The sequence below is a fragment of the Ailuropoda melanoleuca genome, chromosome 11 (assembly GCF_002007445.2).
Source record: "Ailuropoda melanoleuca isolate Jingjing chromosome 11, ASM200744v2, whole genome shotgun sequence".
Classification (NCBI taxonomy): Eukaryota; Metazoa; Chordata; class Mammalia; order Carnivora; family Ursidae; genus Ailuropoda; species Ailuropoda melanoleuca.
In genome coordinates, this window is record NC_048228.1 from 74,804,917 (window position 1) to 74,825,015 (window position 20,099).

The 20,099-nt window shown below is 36.2% G+C and overlaps 1 protein-coding gene across 2 annotated transcripts in view; it reads left to right on the forward strand.

Moving 5' to 3' along the window:
* The window catches only part of KCTD8 (potassium channel tetramerization domain containing 8), a 229,227-nt gene extending 209,492 nt beyond the window's left edge, over positions 1 to 19,735 (forward strand). For both annotated transcript variants that reach the window (XM_034671869.1, XM_034671870.1), the window contains one exon: positions 17,786 to 19,735. In XM_034671869.1, coding sequence (XP_034527760.1) covers positions 17,786 to 18,246 — 461 coding nt within the window. In that variant the 3' untranslated portion in view covers positions 18,247 to 19,735. The remainder of the gene's footprint in view (positions 1 to 17,785) is intronic.
* The last annotated feature ends 364 nt before the right edge of the window (positions 19,736 to 20,099 follow it).

Sequence of the window (20,099 nt, forward strand, 5' to 3'; positions counted from 1 at the left end):
AGGTATGACTTTTTTTTTTTACATTGCTTGAAACTCAGTGACACTTTCAATCTGAAAAGTATGCTTATCATAGACAAGGACATTTTTCTTCTATAATTTATTTTGTTGTTATTGCCACTGCTTTCACTCTGATCTTTTTTAAAGGAATCCCTATTATTTTGATGGGGACATGATGGATTGAGTCTTATCTTTTTTTTTTCCTTTTAGAGAGAAAGAGTGGGAGTGGGGTGGGGTGTAGGAACAGACAGGGAAAAGGAGAGAGAGAATCTTAAGCAGGCTCCAAGCCTAGGACAGAGCCTGATGTGGAGCTTGATTTCATGACCCTGACATCATGTCCTGAGCCAAAATTAAGAGTCAGATGCTTAACCAGCTGAGCCACCCAGACGCCCTGGATTGATTCTTTTCTTATACTCTATGTATGCATCATTTTGCTACAAATTCTAAGAAATTATCATGACATTTTATTCCATATTATTAATTTTATTTTTAGCCAAGTTCTTCTATGTGTTCATTTTATCACGTTCTACTTTTAAAATAAAATATTTAATTTCCCCCAAAAATATATTTTCTTAGTTGTCAACTCTTTAAAGACTTAATATCCTCTCATTTCTTTTTGAGGATTTTAAATATTAAAAATTTTCTTCTATTATCTGACCCTAGAGTCCTTCCATTTCNGAATTTTTAAAATTTTCTTCTATTATCTGACCCTAGAGTCCTTCCATTTCTTTTAATTAGTTTACTCTGGGCCTGAGTTCTCTAAATTATTCTTTATTTTTTCGTGTGAGTGTGTCAAGCTAATGTTTTCTCTACTCTTCTTTAGACTGATCTCATTTGCTTTCTGTCTGTCACCCAGTATTTTTGGTTCTGCTCATGAAGGTTTTCTTGTTTTCTAGCACTGTCAAGGATTTAGTTCATTTGTTCTCTCTCTCTTCCCCATTTCCTGGCCATAATATATTAAAAGATTTTGTAAGAGATTGAACAATTNCTCTAAATTATTCTATTTTTTCGTGTGAGTGTGTCAAGCTAATGTTTTCTCTACTCTTCTTTAGACTGATCTCATTTGCTTTCTGTCTGTCACCCAGTATTTTTGGTTCTGCTCATGAAGGTTTTCTTGTTTTCTAGCACTGTCAAGGATTTAGTTCATTTGTTCTCTCTCTCTTCCCCATTTCCTGGCCATAATATATTAAAAGATTTTGTAAGAGATTGAACAATTAAAAAAATGGCTTTCCGTCTTGATTCAATCTCCATTTCTTTTTCTGTCCCTTCTAGACTATACTACACTAGGGTGGAATATGTTCCGTAGTCTCCATGACTTCAAGCATGATGCCATCTCTCCTGATGATTTTCAATAAATACATAGTACTAATAAAAGCGATGTTGGTTTAATTCATTTTACTTTCAGTTTTATAGAATGCACTGTGCTAAAATATAGTATTTTTAATAAAATTTATATTACCAAAAATTGAATTATAGGGGCGCCTGGGTGGCACAGCGGTTAAGCGTCTGCCTTCGGCTCAGGGCGTGATCCCAGCGTTANTATAGTATTTTTAATAAAATTTATATTACCAAAAATTGAATTATAAAACAACCTTTTTGTTGTTAACTAAATGCTCAAGTTCAGATGAATTTGGACACATAATACTAAGGATTTTGATTATAAAGTTTTATTCTAGCTATATGTATATTTTTGCTGTTATAAACAAAAAAGGATAAATTAGTAGAACAAATACAATAAAAGCAAACATTAATAATTCTCATTTGCTTTTTCACCTACACACTCAGAATCTTCAGTCTTCTGAATAATCTTTGACTTTAATCTTGCAGTTCCACTTGTAAAATAGTTCACAGCACACTAAAGACGAATAAAACAGCCAACCATTTAAGCAAAGGAGTTGTGAATCTTTAATCATTGGTTAAACATACTCTTTTTGTACTTTTCTAATGCTGATATATAGTCACAGTTGTATTAAAATCCATCATAATGTAAATCATAATTNTAATAATTCTCATTTGCTTTTTCATCTACACACTCAGAATCTTCAGTCTTCTGAATAATCTTTGACTTTGATCTTGCAGTTCCACTTGTAAAATAGTTCACAGCACACTAAAGACGAATAAAACAGCCAACCATTTAAGCAAAGGAGTTGTGAATCTTTAATCATTGGTTAAACATACTCTTTTTGTACTTTTCTAATGCTGATATATAGTCACAGTTGTATTAAAATCCATCATAATGTAAATCATAATTCCCAATTCATTAGTGATCTTTATGTACTTTTCTTATAACTGAGTAAATGTAGCCCTCATTTAGTTCCTTGTTATGGAAAAATTTGCCCTAGAAAGAATGCATATATTTGAATTTTCACTCACACTCTACACAATTTGTTTAAGTACGTTTTGTAAAGTGAGCAAATAGTGACCACCCCAGATTGCTTTTCACTGAACTGCATAAAGTCAAAGCGGAATATTCATTTCTGTGAATCCTGTGTTCTCAGAGCTTCACAGAGAATTCTGGAAAGCATCCTACTGGAAGGGAGCATACTCTATTACTAATGCTTTATATATTAAAAAAATTTCTATCTTCAAGCTTTTGATGAATGACTGTTAATACATCTTGTCATTAAACATGGTTTTTCAAGAGTATTCCCAGTACAGATTCTTCCTTCACATAGCCATTTTGATCCACACCAAAGGTATTACCAGTACATCTTTTTTCTAGTAATGGTTTCATTAGCACCATTTCACAATCTTTTACTTTTAATCTGTAAGGCTTTAATGTCAGAAAGGGAGACTGATGTTATTGCTGCTATTGAAATATTAGGCTTAGATTAAGTGCACTATAAAGTGACGTGAGAAGTTCAAGATGTCTCAATCCTGACAGAATCTACTCATTATTTAATTAGGCTCTGAAAGCTCTTAGCAGAAATTTCTGGCCTTATGTGAAAACGTTTCAAGAGGTGCACATCATTGAAAGATTCAGTTTTAAGGGTGCCTTACTGTACAAACATAATTCTGATATTTTGGAAGTTATGATATCTGACAGGTCATGAGTCTTAAGATAATTCCCTCACCCTCCCTGGCTTTTCTCTGCTATAATTCTACACCTGTTTATCGGTTTTCCTAATTATTTCTGCCATGTAAATTTTATAGTGGAATTCACATCTTAAATATATATTTTTTCTTTAAACCATGTTTGTTTCTTGACCTGTGTTTATCTAATTCATGTAAAATTTTTAATTGGTCTAAATTCACAAAAATATGCTTTTCAGAGGATATGGCAACATAAACATTTGTTTTAAAGAGGAAAAATCTTAAGTTTGATAAATAGAGTTTGCCTGGTTAAAGTGCTTTGGTCCCAATAATGGTTACAAGGAACTGAGTTAGAAGGCACATTCCACATTTTTATACAATTAGCCTTTTTAACTTATTTCTTGTCAAGATAGCTAGACATGATATAAAATAATACTATTATAAATGATCTAAAGAAATTCTTTTTCCTCTCACAAACTGAGGACTTCAGAGGGGAGGGGGTGGGGGAAGGGGATAGCCTGGTGATGGGTAGTAGGGAGGGCACGTATTGCATGGTGCACTGGGTGTTATATGCAACTAATGAAACATCAAACTTTACATCGGAATCTGGGGATGTACTGTATGGTGATCAACACAATATAATAAAATAAAATAAAAAAAAAAAAGAAGAAAAAAAAAAGATACACCCAAAAAAAAAAATTCTTTTTTTTTAAAGATTTTATTTATTTATTCGACAGAGATAGAGACAGCCAGCGAGAGAGGGAACACAAGCAGGGGGAGTGGGAGAGGAAGAAGCAGGCTCATTGCAGGAGAGCCTGATGTGGGGCTCGATCCCATAACGCCGGGATCACGCCCTGAGCCGAAGGCAGACGCTTAGCTGCTGTGCCACTCAGGTGCCCCGATCTAAAGAAATTCTAAAACTTAGGTACAGTTAGGTACTTTTAGCCCCAATTTTTTTACAACTATAATCACAATTCAATCTTACCAGGGGAGGACTTGAAGCTCATATGAGAAGTTCTAGCTCTAGTTTAGGATTTCAGGGAAGCTGATTTAAAACACCATTTTCAGGCTTTTGAAGCAGTGTATCTCAGAGCTTAACTCAGTATAAGCTCTGAAGTCTGGCAGATGAACCTCTGAATCCTGTCTTTGCCACTTCCGAATGTGACCTGTCAAATCACATAACCTCCTACGCCTTGCTTTCCTCATGAGTAAAATAGGCATGATGGGCCTTTGCTTTATAAAGTTATTGTGAAATATAAATGAGATGCTATGTATATGCATTTAGCCTGGTGCCTGGCCCATAGTAAGTGTTCAATAAATGTTTAATGTTGCCACAGTCTTGTACTTACTTGAGAAACTATGAACTAAGCGAAACTGTCCTGGTTGCATTACTAAATTTGTTTCTCTAAGCTCATTCTCTCCTTTAACTAATAGCTACACAGGAAAAGATGACACACAGTGACACATTGCTATGGNAGTCTTGTACTTGAGAAACTATGAACTAAGCGAAACTGTCCTGGTTGCATTACTAAATTTGTTTCTCTAAGCTCATTCTCTCCTTTAACTAATAGCTACACAGGAAAAGATGACACACAGTGACACATTGCTATGGGGCACTGTGAAACACTTACTTTACTACAATACATCTTGGTTTCTGCAATTGACCATACTTCTATAATAAAGTATATATTGGCTGTGTGTGTGTGTGTGTGTGTGTGTGTGTGTGTGTGTATCTGTTTTATGTTGCACCCTATTTTACTTCTTGGAACACATCTTTTCTCACAGGAATGGATGAGAACTTAGTGTAGGACAATAATAGTATTTTGCCCACTCTGGTCACAGGCTCTAAGGCAGGAATGGGGGCCCATGGACCTGTTAAGTAGAGTAAAAGTAAATCCCTGAGATTCCTTAAATTGTATATATTGCTGTTATAATGATTTGCTCATGAATACACACTGATTTTACTTTTTTTCTGCTTAATATAAATTTCTCCAATAACTTAAAATGTGCATTAAAAATTTAACTTCATGCATTTAGTATTAAGTGTTAGAGTTCTCCGATGACAGTACAATCAACATGTCACCAACTTGCTTCAGAAAAGAGGTTTCAGGTACATTTCAAGCTTATATGCATCTAAAATATATCTAAACAGGTGTATAAAAATGATTTTTCTGATAAGATTAATATTTTATTTGGTCTGAAATACTCGTCTAACAGGTGGAGCTGCCCAGAGGGATTACAAAGTCAGACACCCAAATTCCCTTTCTGTTCTTATTCTCTTCTATTGTAATTGGGGCTGGGGGACTTAGTCCTTGGCAGTGACATCTGAGAGCTTTTTGGCCAGACATGTAAAGGCCTTCTTTTTCTCTCCCCTCATCAATGGTTTAGTGTTCCAGGGATTTTCTGTTATTAAACTACTGAGATTACTTGTTTCCCAACCCTCATCCTTGCCTTAGATTATGGGGCTGGGTTGGTAAGGTATTATGACTGGCCCAGTCTAGATGATAAATCCACTCCTGTAGCCTGGAGTTTGAGGTCTGTTACATAAGATAGATAGGAGCACCAAGTATATTCTCAGATAACACATACACACACAGCCCATGCAGAATTTACACCATTTATTTAAGTATGCTATAAAAGAAAAATCATCCTATAATTTAATAGGTGAGGACTTGAAGACAAGAATACATGTGATATTTAGGATAATATCAATATCTCCAATTTGGCTTGAATAGAGAGTGGGAGTAATAGAAAACGAGTTTTGGAGTTTAAATTGGGACTACAATATAGAAAGTCTTGTTTATGGGTCTAGCAGATTGGCTATGTTGCTGAAAGCCTTTGATATTTTCTGAGAACAAGTACTATAATAAGAGCTATATTTCAGTGCTCTGTAGCTGCGATTTTAGGATGATAGCAGGAGGTAGATATTAGAGATGAAAAGATCTCTAGAATGTCATCTCAATAGATTCAGGAAGAGGTTAGAAGGTGATTGCAATAGATTCAATACAAGTTAATGAGGATCGTAACTGTGGGGAGAAGACTGACTGAGACATCAAAGTAGGCATAACGGATTAGGTGGCTGTCACACGAGCAGGGAATCAATAGGGGGATAGGAATAGAAATAATGAAGAACTCTCTAATATTGCAAACCTGGCTGATTATGAAGATTGTGGTGCTTTGATAAAAAAGAAAAACAGGAAACATAGCAGGAGGAACTGGTTTACCGGAAAAGAATAATTAGCTCTTTTTTGGGCATATGGTATTTGAAGTTTAGGAAATGTCCAGAAGGGAGTAAACTCGTGGTGCTAGAATTTCGTGGAATGATCAGTTGGTAGACGTATGTGGAATCAGTTACAGATGAGAGACAGTTCTATAATTACATACATATATATACACACACACATGCATACACACGTATATGTGTATATATGATATGTATACGTGTGTGTAATATGTGCATGAGAGTAGGTGGATGTGAGTATGCATGTGTGTAGAAGGAGACAGAAAAGAAAATTTTGTGGGAATGTTACTGTGTAGAGTGTATTGGGATGTGACATTAGGAGACTATAAACCTCATTATTACAAATAATGGTTAATTTATATAATTGGGGAGAACAGACTAAAGATGATAACTGTTTTCTAAAATCTTATGGGCTATTGGAAGAGAAATAGGATGACGATCTGGCAGAGACTGCAAGAGATTGTATTTTAATAGAAAAACCCAGATCCTGTAGTTCAGATCCAAAAACATCCAGTTGTTAAGGATACTATTTTCTCTTATATGAATGCCATAACTTAACATCTACCGAGGGCCAGACAGGAGACTAAATAGACTTATATTAGTTTCCAGTGGCTGCTGTACTGAATTACTTCATGCTTGGTGGCTTAAAACAACAAAAACTTATTGTCTCAGGGTTCTAGAGGTCTGAAGTCCGAAATCACTTTGGGCAGAAATCAAGGTGTCAGCAGGAATACACTGCCTCCAGACCTTCTAGGGGAAAATCCGTTGCTTGCCTCTTCCAGCTTCTGGTGGTATTCCTTGATTTGTAGCAGCATCAATTTCAATCCCCAGACTCCATGGTCACACTGCTGCCTTTTCCTCTGTGTGTATCAGATGTCCTTCCAACTCTCCTATGTAAGAATCCCTGCGATTGACTTAAAAGGTCTAACTGGATAATCCAGAGTAATTTCACCATCTCACTCTCCTTCATCACATCTGCAAAGACTATCATACAAAGGGACATTTACAGATTCTAGATATTAGGAATGGATATATTTTCTGGGGCTGCTTCTCAGCCTCCAGTAAGACTCTTCCTCACATGTATCTTTACTTAAAGCAACTCTCGGAGGGAGGCACCATATTTTCAGTCCCTCTTGAGCAGAACGGGAAAATGAGTCTTGAAGGCACCCATAGCCACACAGAGCTAGGAGGTGTCAGAACTTCACTTGAAACACAGTTTTGCTATTTCCAAAGGCGGAGGTTTTTTTTGTTTTTTTTTTTTTAACAGTCGCACAGCTTCCCATTAAACTGCTGTGAGCATCTATGCTTCCATTTTCCATTCACTGTACTGATTCTGCACTGAGCTGCTCCCATAATAGGCACACTGTTATGAATCTCAAAGTGAAAAGAGGTGGCACTCACATTAAATAGTATGGCAGCTACAAAATGTTACATCTCGCTGACCATTGTTAGAAGTACTTGAAAGTACTTACTGGCAGGCCGGCACTCAAGATCTGAAGAGATCTGACAAATAAAAATCCCCTCAACTGTGACTTCTGCCTGCAATTGCTCCTGCTTCTGGAATCCAAGAGTATTACCCTCCTTTTTTTTCTCTTTTTGCCTTGTCACAACCCCTTCTACCCCTCTTGTCATCAAAAGTTTTTTCTCAAGCCTGAGCCAACTGTTTCGTATTTATAACAGCAATGATAATTTACAACCAGCATGGTTTCATGTTCACATAAATTTGTTATACACAGCACATCGTAAGTGTCACCCCAGCCTATATTTACAGAGCGCCTTTCTTTCCCCTCCCAGGGCCATCAGTTGTTGTTGGAGATACGACCTCTCATTAATCCTCGCCACGCACCATGCAGGTGTGATGATCCGCAGTTTATGGACGGGGAACAAGCAAGAGTCGGCTTGTGTTCACAAATTTGAAAAACAGATAAATTATCTGTCTTATACAGAATGTCCCTTGAAAAGGGGGGCCATTAGAAGGCCCACCTAGGCACATGGAAAAGCACTTTAATAATATCAATAATAAGGAATGGTAGATTCGAAAGGGAACCCAGAATTACACAGGTCTTAATTCCAAATTCCAAAATGAGTCTGGGCATCTTAATGGAGTTTTGTGGGGTGTTTTTTGAGGAGGGTTTATTTATTTTTTAAATACAAAAATGATGAATGTGCCACAGAATCCTAGCTCCCATGAGTGAAATGTGGAGGCCGGTTTTAAATGTAGCCCTCAGACAAGGTGTCCGTAACCATTTTGCATGTGATCGGGCTTCTGAAATGACAAGAGAACATGTGATACCTTTCCTACTGAAAGTATTTAGGTGCGACAATCCGGTACAGTCATGTAAGTGATGTAGAATTCTTCTGCAGGGCAAAGAAAATGGGTTTTCCTCAAATTTATGGTTCCCAAATACTTTTTATTTCTCTTTAATGACGTGAAAGGAATAATATAGGGACCTTCCCAAAGGAATATTTGGAGTAACTAGAGAGCAAAGGCTCATCTTCCTTGCTTTCTGCTTGTTTTGTTACACCGTGTAAGCTTAATTATACTTGGGTTTATCTTTTTTTAGTTAAAAGAAAACAAGACAAAAAGATGTTCTTTGGAAATAAAACAATTCCCTGTGTGCTTAGACATTCTTTGTAGGTGAGACTAATTTCATTTAATTCAGTTCAACAATGAGTTACCGAATTAGTACGAGCCCAGTCATGGGAGTGGTGCTTCAGGAAATGTGAAGCTACAAAAGAAAGAATCTCTGTTCCATAGTGACTAACTGAAAGTTTGTATGCATGTTTGTGTGTATGCACTGTGGGGCAGAACACAGAGACGAAAGTTAATAGGATCAAAATGACTATTACTTAAGACAAAATAGGCTCCATACTTTGAGATAGATTCAAACAAAGAGCTAAGGCAGCAGGAGCAAGAAATTATAGCCAAATGTGAGAATGGAAGGTTTTGTGCTGAAAACACCATTTGGCACAGGCTCTGAAGGGTGTGGAGCATGGAAGGAATACAGTCCTTGGGGAGAGAAGTAGGCATGGGTTAAGCAAGGCATTTACCAGAAGCAACACGTATATTTTGGCTGCTATATGGGGAGCACTACAAGATGGGCTGGGATAATCATTTGGGTCACGCTGAGGATAATCCTCAGTGCCAAGTTGTGGTATTCACGTTTCATCCTGTGTGCAGAATGAACTATTTGGAAGGTTTTTGTACAGGTGAGGCACTTGATGGAATTAGACTTCAGGAATATTTATTTAGCAACGTTGCAAAAATAGTTTGAAGTGGGACTAAAGCGAAGTCAGAGAGCTGGTTAACAGACACAGTAAGAGGTAATGAGAAACCTGTTAGAAGTGGTGGAAATGGGGACAGAAATTAAGGGATTGATTTAAGAGCCACTGTAAGAGTGGAATTAACAAGACCTGGAAGTAAATGGAAATAAAAAATGAATCCATCGGGTAGCCAAAGGTGACCTTGGATATTGTCTACAGAAATAACTACTAGGAAGACACAGATGTATGAAATGGAAGGAAGGCAATAAGATTACTTTTGAAAACCTCCTCAAATATATGTTCAATTAAACATACATTTTCTGTCACATTTTTTCTTAATGCTACATTACATTTGCTTGTTCACTTTATTAGTACTTTTGGTTCAGAGACAAAACATATCAGCTCCTGAACTGAGTGACACAAGGAAACAAGACACAGTCACTGCCCTCATGGAAACCATAACCACTCTGAGAAAGATAGGACACCAGATGTGTGACTTTGGGACAAATATGTATGTGGGGGTGATGGGAGCTTTCTTACCACTCTGTGGTCATATTGGTGAATATTTAGTAACATAAAAGGTAGGGAATGTTCATTCCGTAATGAATGATATAGTAAGTAGTAAATACATATTGAGAGGAGTAAAGAGCATTTTATTAATTTGATCAAGCAGTTATTCTGATTAAGGCTTCATGGTTGGCTAGAAAGGCAGTTTCTATCCTCAAGGCATTTACAGTTTGGACTGGAAGACATACTGTAAATAAATAAGTACAATCAAAAGTTAACAGGCACAGGGTGGATAAAAAGAATGGACTAGTGACTAATCACGTCAGGATGTAAAAAGGAATACCATGGCATGTCTACCTTTCCAAATTACACTTCTTTCATTTTCTTTTTTATTCCCCTTCATTCATAAAAATGGTTAAGTAATGATAGTAGAGATTATAGAAAACGTAAAAAAATGAGTTTAATTTTTCTCATGTAAAAGTTAATCTTTATTTATTCAAATAGCCTTTTACTCTAACATGAACTCACCTCCTGTATGAACTTTAAGCTTAAATTTAGTGTGAGAATTTAACTGATGAATTAAAAATAATGCCCATTCCTTAGTTTACTCCACTCACAATTGACTCTTGCTCCCTCCTTTCTGTCCTATTCAAACTTTAGTTACAAGTGCATTACTGTCACCCTAAGCCTGACCTACTTGTGTGTGTGTGTGTCTTTCCTCTTGTAACTACCTGTATGCCTGGTACAGAGTAGGTGCTCAACAAATGTTCAGCAAATCAAAATAGAAGTTTTTTTTTTTCCTTTTGACTCAACTGGTTACTACCTGGAGACATGCGGTGCTAATATTTAAGACGGATTGGTTCATTCTGTTCAAGTAGCACATAACCGTTCACACATCATTGAATTTAGTACTATTAAAGGGTAATTTCCCTTCTGGGAATTGTGCCTGTTGCAGATGTATTTTACATATTTCAGGCTTTTTTATCATCACTAGGCAGGTAAAGAGATTAAAATAAAAGGTTTTTCAAGTGTGCAGTTGTACACATAGACTGCATTTGAAAATGCGTGTATTCCAAGAAAAAATATGGAATTATTTAACGTGCTTACACCCAGAACTACCCAGAAGTCACCTTTTTTAAAGATGAAAATATTAACGTTTAATTTCTGTACTATGCTAGCCACCCAAATGACTTAGAAAAGCTATAATTTCCTCCTTTTTGTATCAATGTAATAAAACTCAATGGAAATAATTGAAAGTACTGTTTTGCCCAATTTTACAATTTTGGCCCATTGTGATATTTTCAATTTGTTTTATTGTGTTTAACGTAATGTTTTTAATATTGCCTTTAATTCACAGATTTTAATAACTTAAAGGAGATCTTTTGTGTTTTATTTTCTCAAATAAGTTCCTTTTAGAACATAAAAATGTTACTTCATAGCCTTTCAAATCTGTTGGAGAGAACTGCATGCCAAATTGCTTCAACATACGTTCTCTCCCTTCTTAGTATAGCCCTGTGACTAGGTATTGCTATTCTTATTTCATTTTTACTAAATAAAAAACTGAGGCCTAAAGAAGCTAAGAGACACCTGGAATCCGTGTGTTCATAGGTATCACATGTGGAGCCAGAGTTAAGAGTAGAAGTATTTGGGTTCCTCCGTTAGTTCTCTCAAAATTCAGTTAAATTGCACGGGATATTTATGCTGAGTAATAATAATTAACATTGTGAGCATTTACACATGCCAGGCTCCCTAAGCTAACACATGTTAGCTCTTTAATCCTTACCACGATTCTGTGGAAACAGAGGCACAAAGAAAGTCGCCCAAGAAAAACACATCTAGTAAGTTGTTGAACTAGGATGTGAGCCCGGCCAGTTCGCACTGTGTTGCCTTAAATGTTATTCTCTTTGCTTGTGTTTCCATGACAGGAACAGATTTAATGAAACAAATGTAAACTGATAATGTCTTCTAAATACTTCCTGTCAGTAAACTTAAAGTTATCCTTGAACCCTGTAATTCTGTAAAGTACTTTAGTGGAAATTGAATTTGTTTCCACATTCTAAGAGGTAATTTTTATTAATGGTTACTCATTAATGTTTTATATTTAATATCTAATTAGAATTTTGCTGCCTGGAAAATCCCCTTATTCATGACGTAATTTAGAATAATGAACTTCATAACAGAAATGAATTTAGGGGCCAACCCCAACATTTTAACTGACAAAAACCAAATTTTAGAGAGGTCCCATAACAAACAAAAAGCACTTTGTTAGCGTGGCTTAACCACGCTCAAGCCCAGATCTTCCAAGGCCATTCCCACGCTGAAGAAAAATGTGAGCATAATAAATGAGAATAGTGTGTGTGTGTGTGTGTGTGTGTGTGTGTGTGCGCGCGCGCGCTTGTTGTGTACTGACTCTTCCTTAAAAAAATACTACTCATGCAGAGGCATGACCTAGTTAGCTGGCTTGCAAGTCTCCTAGGTAAGGCTGCCATTCCCCGGAAAGACGATCAACTCCTAGATGAAAATCCTAGTTTATTTAACGGCAAATAGCCAAATGAAAAGATTTAATTGTCCAAATACTTTGGGGAAAGTTTCTAGGTGTATGTGTGTATTGGACTTTTTAAAATAATTAACTCCTTTTAAAAGTTAAATCTTAAGTAAGTAATAGGTTTGCTTATTCATTGATTTGTTGCTTGTTCTAATAAGTACTGGCAAGTTTATTTGTGTGATGGAAGAAAGCCCAGCTGGTAAGACCACCAAATCACATTTTGTTTTCTTTTCTTAAACTCAATCTGATTGATGCTCTAATTCAGAGGGCAGAATGCTTTTAGGAAGATCATTCAGGTGTATATTTTATTCTATCACTAGTTGAAGAGACACAGAGAAGTTTCTGACACACGTGCTATTCGTGTATATGCAGGACTTGGACTTGGTGCTATTTAAATAATTTGTCATCTTGTGCTTAGGGCATTTTATGTGGCTTTGGTTCATTGAATGGAATAATGTAAAATTAGAGTTTTAAATTATCCCTGGAAGCTTACAATTAGCAAGCATTCTCAAGAAAACTAAGCAACTAGAGTAAATCATTATTTCCTCTGAATTTTATTTATTTTTCTTAAATTTCATGTCATAAAAAAAACCATAAATCATTTTATTATTTTATCTTAGCCCCAATTTGAATCCACTAAGCTATCAGTAATTAAATTATACTTAATCAAGTACCAATAATAATACATAATATGTTACGCATTATCAAAAATTCTGACATTAATCAAAAGGAGACCATTTGTTCCTCCCAGTGATTTAAACAGAGAACTGTCATAATATTCTGTACATTCAAAAGTGTGGACAAAATAAAATTAAACCTTTTCCTTTAAGTCATAACAGAAATATCTGAGCCTGTTTGGTCTGCTGATGGGAGCCCACCTTGCTTAAAGATAGTTTATGAAATAGAAGGAATGAAAAATAAAAGTGTATATTTGCTGTTTCTGGTTAATATCTGTACCTATTCTAAGTTCTTTAAAAAAAGAAGAAGAAGTTCTTAAGATCATAATAAATTCAGGTTTCCACTTTCTTTTTTTCAGAATTTAAAGTCTATAGTGGGAAATACTCTAAAGTGTCCATGCGTTTTAACACTTAGTATAAAATATCATAAAATAGCCTGTGAGCTTTACCAGAGCACCTCCTATGAGGTTTCTCTGGATCCTAACACACTGCCTGGCTCATAGTGATACTCAGTGTAACTACATTGGCTAAACTGACTAATGCCTTCGTCACAGAAGTCTTCCTGGATGTTCTGTCTTACGCTACGAGAGCAATTCATTTCCAACACACATACGTTGCATTCTATTGTATTGTGGAGTGTCTGCATTCATCTGTGTATATATTGGGAGGACAGGGAGGAGGCTTATTTCCATGAATAAATTGTAATGTCATTAGGCATAATAATTGTATATAATTTATTTAGCTAACACGTGAACTTTAAATAACTCTGTACCCTACCTAGCGTATATCATTAAGCCTCTTTCTCCCAGTGAATAAAAACAGAATGAAACGTTTGCTCTGGTGGTACTTAATACCCTTTTTCTATACTGTTTTCCACTCTGATGTTACTTTTCTGCCTTGGTATCTCTATCAAATGGTCTATTCCTCTGCCTATTAACAGAAAAATGATTTCTCATCACTCAATTAATCCTTTGATATAAGTTGGTTTTCCCAGGTATTTATTTGATGTTAATCTTTTAGTCATTATTTGGAATGAAAATCATAGACTCTTCTGTAGGGATTTCTGGTTAAAGTAATACAAGAGACAGAAAAAGTGAAAAGCATCTATTTATATCCTATTTTGGAGTAGTCTGGTGGGCCTCGTGCTAGCTTGAGGTCACGCTTACACGTAAAGGTAATTAGACAAATAGATGCTGCCCCTCCCCCACCACCCCGAGCTCCACATAAACACATACATTAAAACCCTTCAGCAAACTTAAAATCTCCAGAGATGGCCCTGAACATCTGCACATTAGAAAAAAAAATCACAATGATACACTCTGATTGTTGAGAAATATTGTATTAGACCCTTTTGTATGGTATTTATGTATTAGACTCTTTTGTGTGGTATTTATTATTTGATCTCAACCTATGAAGAAAGTACTTTTATCCCATTTTACAGATGAGAAAATTGAGGCTTAGAGGAGCTATGTATCTTGCCCAAGGCCACTAGACTATTTGCCAGAGAGCTAGAATTTGATTCCAGATCAATAGGACTTTGAACCCATTTCCTTTTCAGTATTATTACCACTAAAATCTGATGCCACTGAAACACTGATTCTGCAAGTAACACTGGGAAAGGTGGTTGATGCCAGTGTGGGTCTATTAGTCAGAGTCCCAGAAGAAAGAGAAGGCATATCCAATTGGGTAATTTGAGAAAAGTTAAATATTGACAGTTTACAACAGAGTGGCAGTACCCTTATGCCAATTACAGTGGACATGGTTAGCACCTGTAGGCCTGAAGATGTGAGCCTCTGCTTAATAGAATATGGAAATAGAGGGGGCAGAAGGAGGGAGGGAGGAGGAGAGAGGACAGAGCTGCCAGACAGGGCTATGCCTCTTTGTCCAGGAATGCAGTGAGATCCCTGAAATCCTGGGGGTGGGATGGGGTGAGGGCATAGTCTTGCTAGCCTTTTTCATTGGCTGAATCCAACTGAAAGCCAGAAGGCAAGAGAGACTGAGGACATAGTTGTGCCCCTCCGCCACTAAGGAGAGAGGAATGTTCAGAATGGATCTGGGTTAGTGAGCAAGGAGTGTTAGAAGTGCATTTTCTGGGGCGCCTGGGTGGCACAGCTGTTGAGCATCTGCCTTCGGCTCAGGGCGTGATCCCGGTGTTATGGGATCGAGCCCCACATCAGGCTCCTCCGCTGTGAGCCTGCTTCTTTCCTCTCCCACTCCCCCTGCTTGTGTTCCCTGTCTCGCTGGCTGTCTCTATCTCTGTCAAATAAATAAAATCTTTAAAAAAAAATTAAAAAAAAAAAAAGAAGTGCATCTTCTCTGCCCTCATCCCTCAGATCCACAACCATTTTCTATTACCATAAGTGAAAATGGCAGAGTCTTAAAAAAAAAAAAACCCAGCTGTTTGGTTTTGTGCTCTTTAATCCAGGGTTGCAATGTTTTTGAAATGTATTGGTGTGCTTTCAGCATTTCTTAGAGTTTTACTGTATTGTAAACAAGGGAAGTGTGAAACATTAGTTAAGACCTTCCCTCAAACAGGTACATATTCTTTAAAGTTTTGAGGGGTTTTTTATTTGTTTGCTTTTGGTTATGTAGATTCAGATACACATTACATAACAAAAGGCACCCATTTTAGTTTTACAATTCTATCAGTTTTCACAAATGTATGCAGCCCTATAACTAGCACTGAAGTCAAGATATAGAATATTTCCATCATTCCAAAAAGTTCTAAAGCATTTTTTAATCTTTAATCCCACCCAACTCCAATTTCACACACTCAAATGNTCAGTTTTCACAAATGTATGCAGCCCTATAACTAGCACTGAAGTCAAGATATAGAATATTTCCATCATTCCAGAAAGTTCTAAAGCATTTTTTAATCTTTAATCCCACCCAACTCCAATTTCACACACTCAAATGTTTGGTATCCTCTTTTGTTTCTCCTGATTTTAAATAGGAAAATTGGTAATATCGCTCCAATAGCATGTTGCAAATAGGGGTTGCTTTTATGGAAAGTATTTTTTTTCATAAAAGTTAATTTGTTGCCCTGATTTTCTGAGTAGTATAAAGTATTCATATTGGTCATTAATTCATTTCCTATATATTAGACTGAGGAAAGTTTCATAATCTTGGCTACAGATTGAAATCACCTAGTTCTATTAAATGGCCTAATGGCCTGAGGACATCTCATTAAAGTGGGATGTCTAGGGTTAAGACCAAGGCATCAGTAAGCTAAGCGTTCCAGGTAATTCCGTATGTGGCCAAAGTTGAGACCCTATGGATTAGACCAATTGTTCTCAACTCTGGCTACACGGTAGAATCTTCTGGGCAATTGCTTAAAAACATTGATCCCTTTCCCCACTCCCCATTCTGATANAAAGTGGGATGTCTAGGGTTAAGACCAAGGCATCAGTAAGCTAAGCGTTCCAGGTAATTCCGTATGTGGCAAAGTTGAGACCCTATGGATTAGACCAATTGTTCTCAACTCTGGCTACAGGGTAGAATCTTCTGGGCAATTGCTTAAAAACATTGATCCCTTTCCCCACTCCCCATTCTGATGTATATAACCTGTTTATCAAAGTTGACTATAGGAAAAAAAATAAGATTTGAGTAACATATTTCTCAATGGTTAGGCTTCAGTTAATCAAGGTTTTATTATAGTTCTGGGTATCTGGTAGCATTCAATAAATGTGAAATGGAGGTCCTAATCCCACAGCAGAGTCAAGAAGAATAAAATATGCTCCCTCTTGGAAGTAAACTGTTTGTGTATTTGAAATAATTATCTTGGCAAACTATCACTTTCTGAAAATTGTCCTCCTAGGTAATTTACCTCAAATGGTAAACCTTGTATTTTAAGGAAATACTATATTTCAACTACATTTTTTCACCATAATATTAGGCATCTATATATCTTACCTCAGTTTCATAATTCTCTTCAAGGAAATAGACAGGAAACAAGATTAAGAGACTGAGGATAAGATTTAAAGCAGTCTCCCACTTGGAAACATAAATGAGGCTATCGCACCTCTGAGCCTACTACTACTTGTAAAATAGAGCAATGGTACTTTCTGCTTTCATAATGGCAAATATATACACAAAGGACTCCTAGCCCATAACGAGAACAAAAATGAACTAAGAGTCTCATGAAACCGTTATGGGACTAACAAAATATTTACATATAGTACTTTTTTAGATTTCAGGAATCAGTAACTAAAATAATGAAAATCTTCTTCTCAGCATAAAGTTATTGATGATTTATTATGGCAGAAATGTTCATTAATAAAACATCCTAAACTTGATTGTGCAAATAAATAATCAGCATGCTGCATATTTCCATGTGCATCAATAGAGCTGGAAGTCATATTTAATCCTTCAGATATAAACTAATGCAACAAACAGCAATTTTTTGAAGATAAGTGTTCTTGGTTTAAAATTTTAAAAATATAAAGCTTGTTTAATTTGACCTTCCCACTTATTTAATTGTTCCACTCATTTTTTTTTCTTTTCTTTCTTTTTTTTTTTTAGGACCACCTCAGAAAATAGTGTCACCTAAGCAAGAACATGAAGATAGGAAACACGACAAAGTCACAGATAAAGGAAGTGAAAGTGGGACTTCCTGTAATGAGCTCTCCACTTCCAGCTGTGACAGCCACTCAGAGGCGAGCACGCCCCAGGACAACCCACCCAGTGCCCAGCAGGCCACAGCTCACCAACCCAACACCTTAACATTGGATCGCCCTTCCAAAAAAGCGCCTGTGCAATGGATGCCCCCACCAGACAAACGCAGAAACAGTGAACTCTTTCAGACGCTCATCAGCAAGTCCCGGGAAACAAATCTATCCAAAAAGAAAGTCTGTGAGAAGCTAAGTGTGGAAGAAGAAATGAAAAAGTGTATTCAGGATTTTAAAAAAATCCACATTCCAGATTATTTTCCAGAGCGCAAACGCCAGTGGCAATCTGAACTGTTGCAGAAGTATGGCTTATAGTAATCGTCACATTCCTGCGGTATTTCAGTGACATTCGATGTTTACCACAGTGTCCACCTGACTATATCCTAACCATGGTCAGTGTGATTCTTGCTGCTCTTCCTTTTTGTGAACAGTGGATGTGGGACAGTATTTTCTTTCATTCTTTTTTGTTGTTGTTGTTTTTAGAAATATGATTTTGAAAAAAAATAATGTTTATTCAAAATGGCATATCTGATTCAACTCATTTTGCAAGAATGAAAGTAAAATGTGCATGATCAAGAAGCTTCGAATATTGATTTTTGAACTGTGGTCAACTGGATATGTTTGTCATTTTGTAACTTACCAAAAACAAATCATCGTATCACTCCAACAAAAATGACAATATGGATGAAGCAACATCAAGTAAAATGTTAGATGATGGTTTTGGGACCCAAATCCAAAACTGTTTAAATGTTAATGCAATAAAACAAGTTATTATTTTTGCATGAACACAATGTAACAAATAAATCACAAGATGTAGGGAAGATCTGTTTGTTGCTTGGAAAGAAAAAAAATTACAAAAAAATAAAGCAAAAAAAAATGTTTCAGGCGAAGCCTACAAATGTAAACTGTCAAGGAGATTGATTTTATTTGTTCTGGATCTGTGATATTTTTGTGTATGTGTACGGTGTTCTGTACGTTAAGATGGTGTAAATATGCCTTATGCTGTTGTGTTATGGCACTGACATTCATCTATTAATGCTAGTCATGATTATTTCTGTGAAATGAGTCCTTACATCAGGCTGTGAAAATTGGTATAATGATGCTCTGAAAGATCCTATTATCATGTTAATCAAAATAATTGAGGGAAATGGTAAAGAGCTTTATGTATTTATTAAAAAAAGGAAAATATATTAGAATGCCTTGATTTCTATGGACTCGTCTTTGAAAATACTCAGTTGTCACACTGTCTCCTATGTTCCTTTAAAATCCCAAACTGGAGAATGATATGTTCAACTGTAATGTTGACAAGTTAGCATTTTAACATAATTAAAAATGGATATAGATTCCAATCCAGATAGCCCTGGGATTGATTAATAAACCCTTAACCCACAAGAGAAAAGGACTTCATCTGAGAATATGCTAAACTTTTATTTCAGCTGACAACCAGATTGAAAGCTTCTCCAAAAACAATTGGGAAGTTACCTCCTACAAATTAAGAGACAAAAATGTCAATAGCAAGCTGAAAGGTTAGCCTGAATGACAGGAGGTTTCTTCCTGGTTGCATATGTGGAAACGAGCTTTCTTACCATAGGCTCCACAGTTTTTGCCTCACCATCTCTATAGAAAGAAATACATAGTATCATGAAATTTCACTAAAGAAGAGAAGGTAAAAATATTCCCAAGAACTGTAGAGCTCAATCTGTGGTTTGTTAAAACAGAAGTTGAGCAGCACTTGTGATATCATTTCTTTAATAATATAGGGAGATAAGCATTATTAACTCAATGTTTTAATCTACATACATTTTTTAGGTATTCTTAGATTTCTTCATCTACTATTATATAAAATACCATCTACAGTGGACTATTAAAGAAAACCCAGATGTGTCATTGACCTTGAATTACCTATCAGGCTTTAGGGAAAGAGCTACTCTCAAATTCTGCATTTCTCTTTGGGAAGGTTGGGAGTCTTGCCATAGCCTGATGTCTCTGTAACGTGCTGGTTAAATGAATAAAGTTGGTGGTTGGGTTGTCATAGTTCAAATTCCACCTCTACCATTTATGACCTGTGTGATCTTGGGGATAATGGGGGATAATATTAATATAGAGAAGACTTAAATGAGGTAATTGAAGAAAAGCATCACTGCCACTCCTGGAGGTAGAGGAAAAGG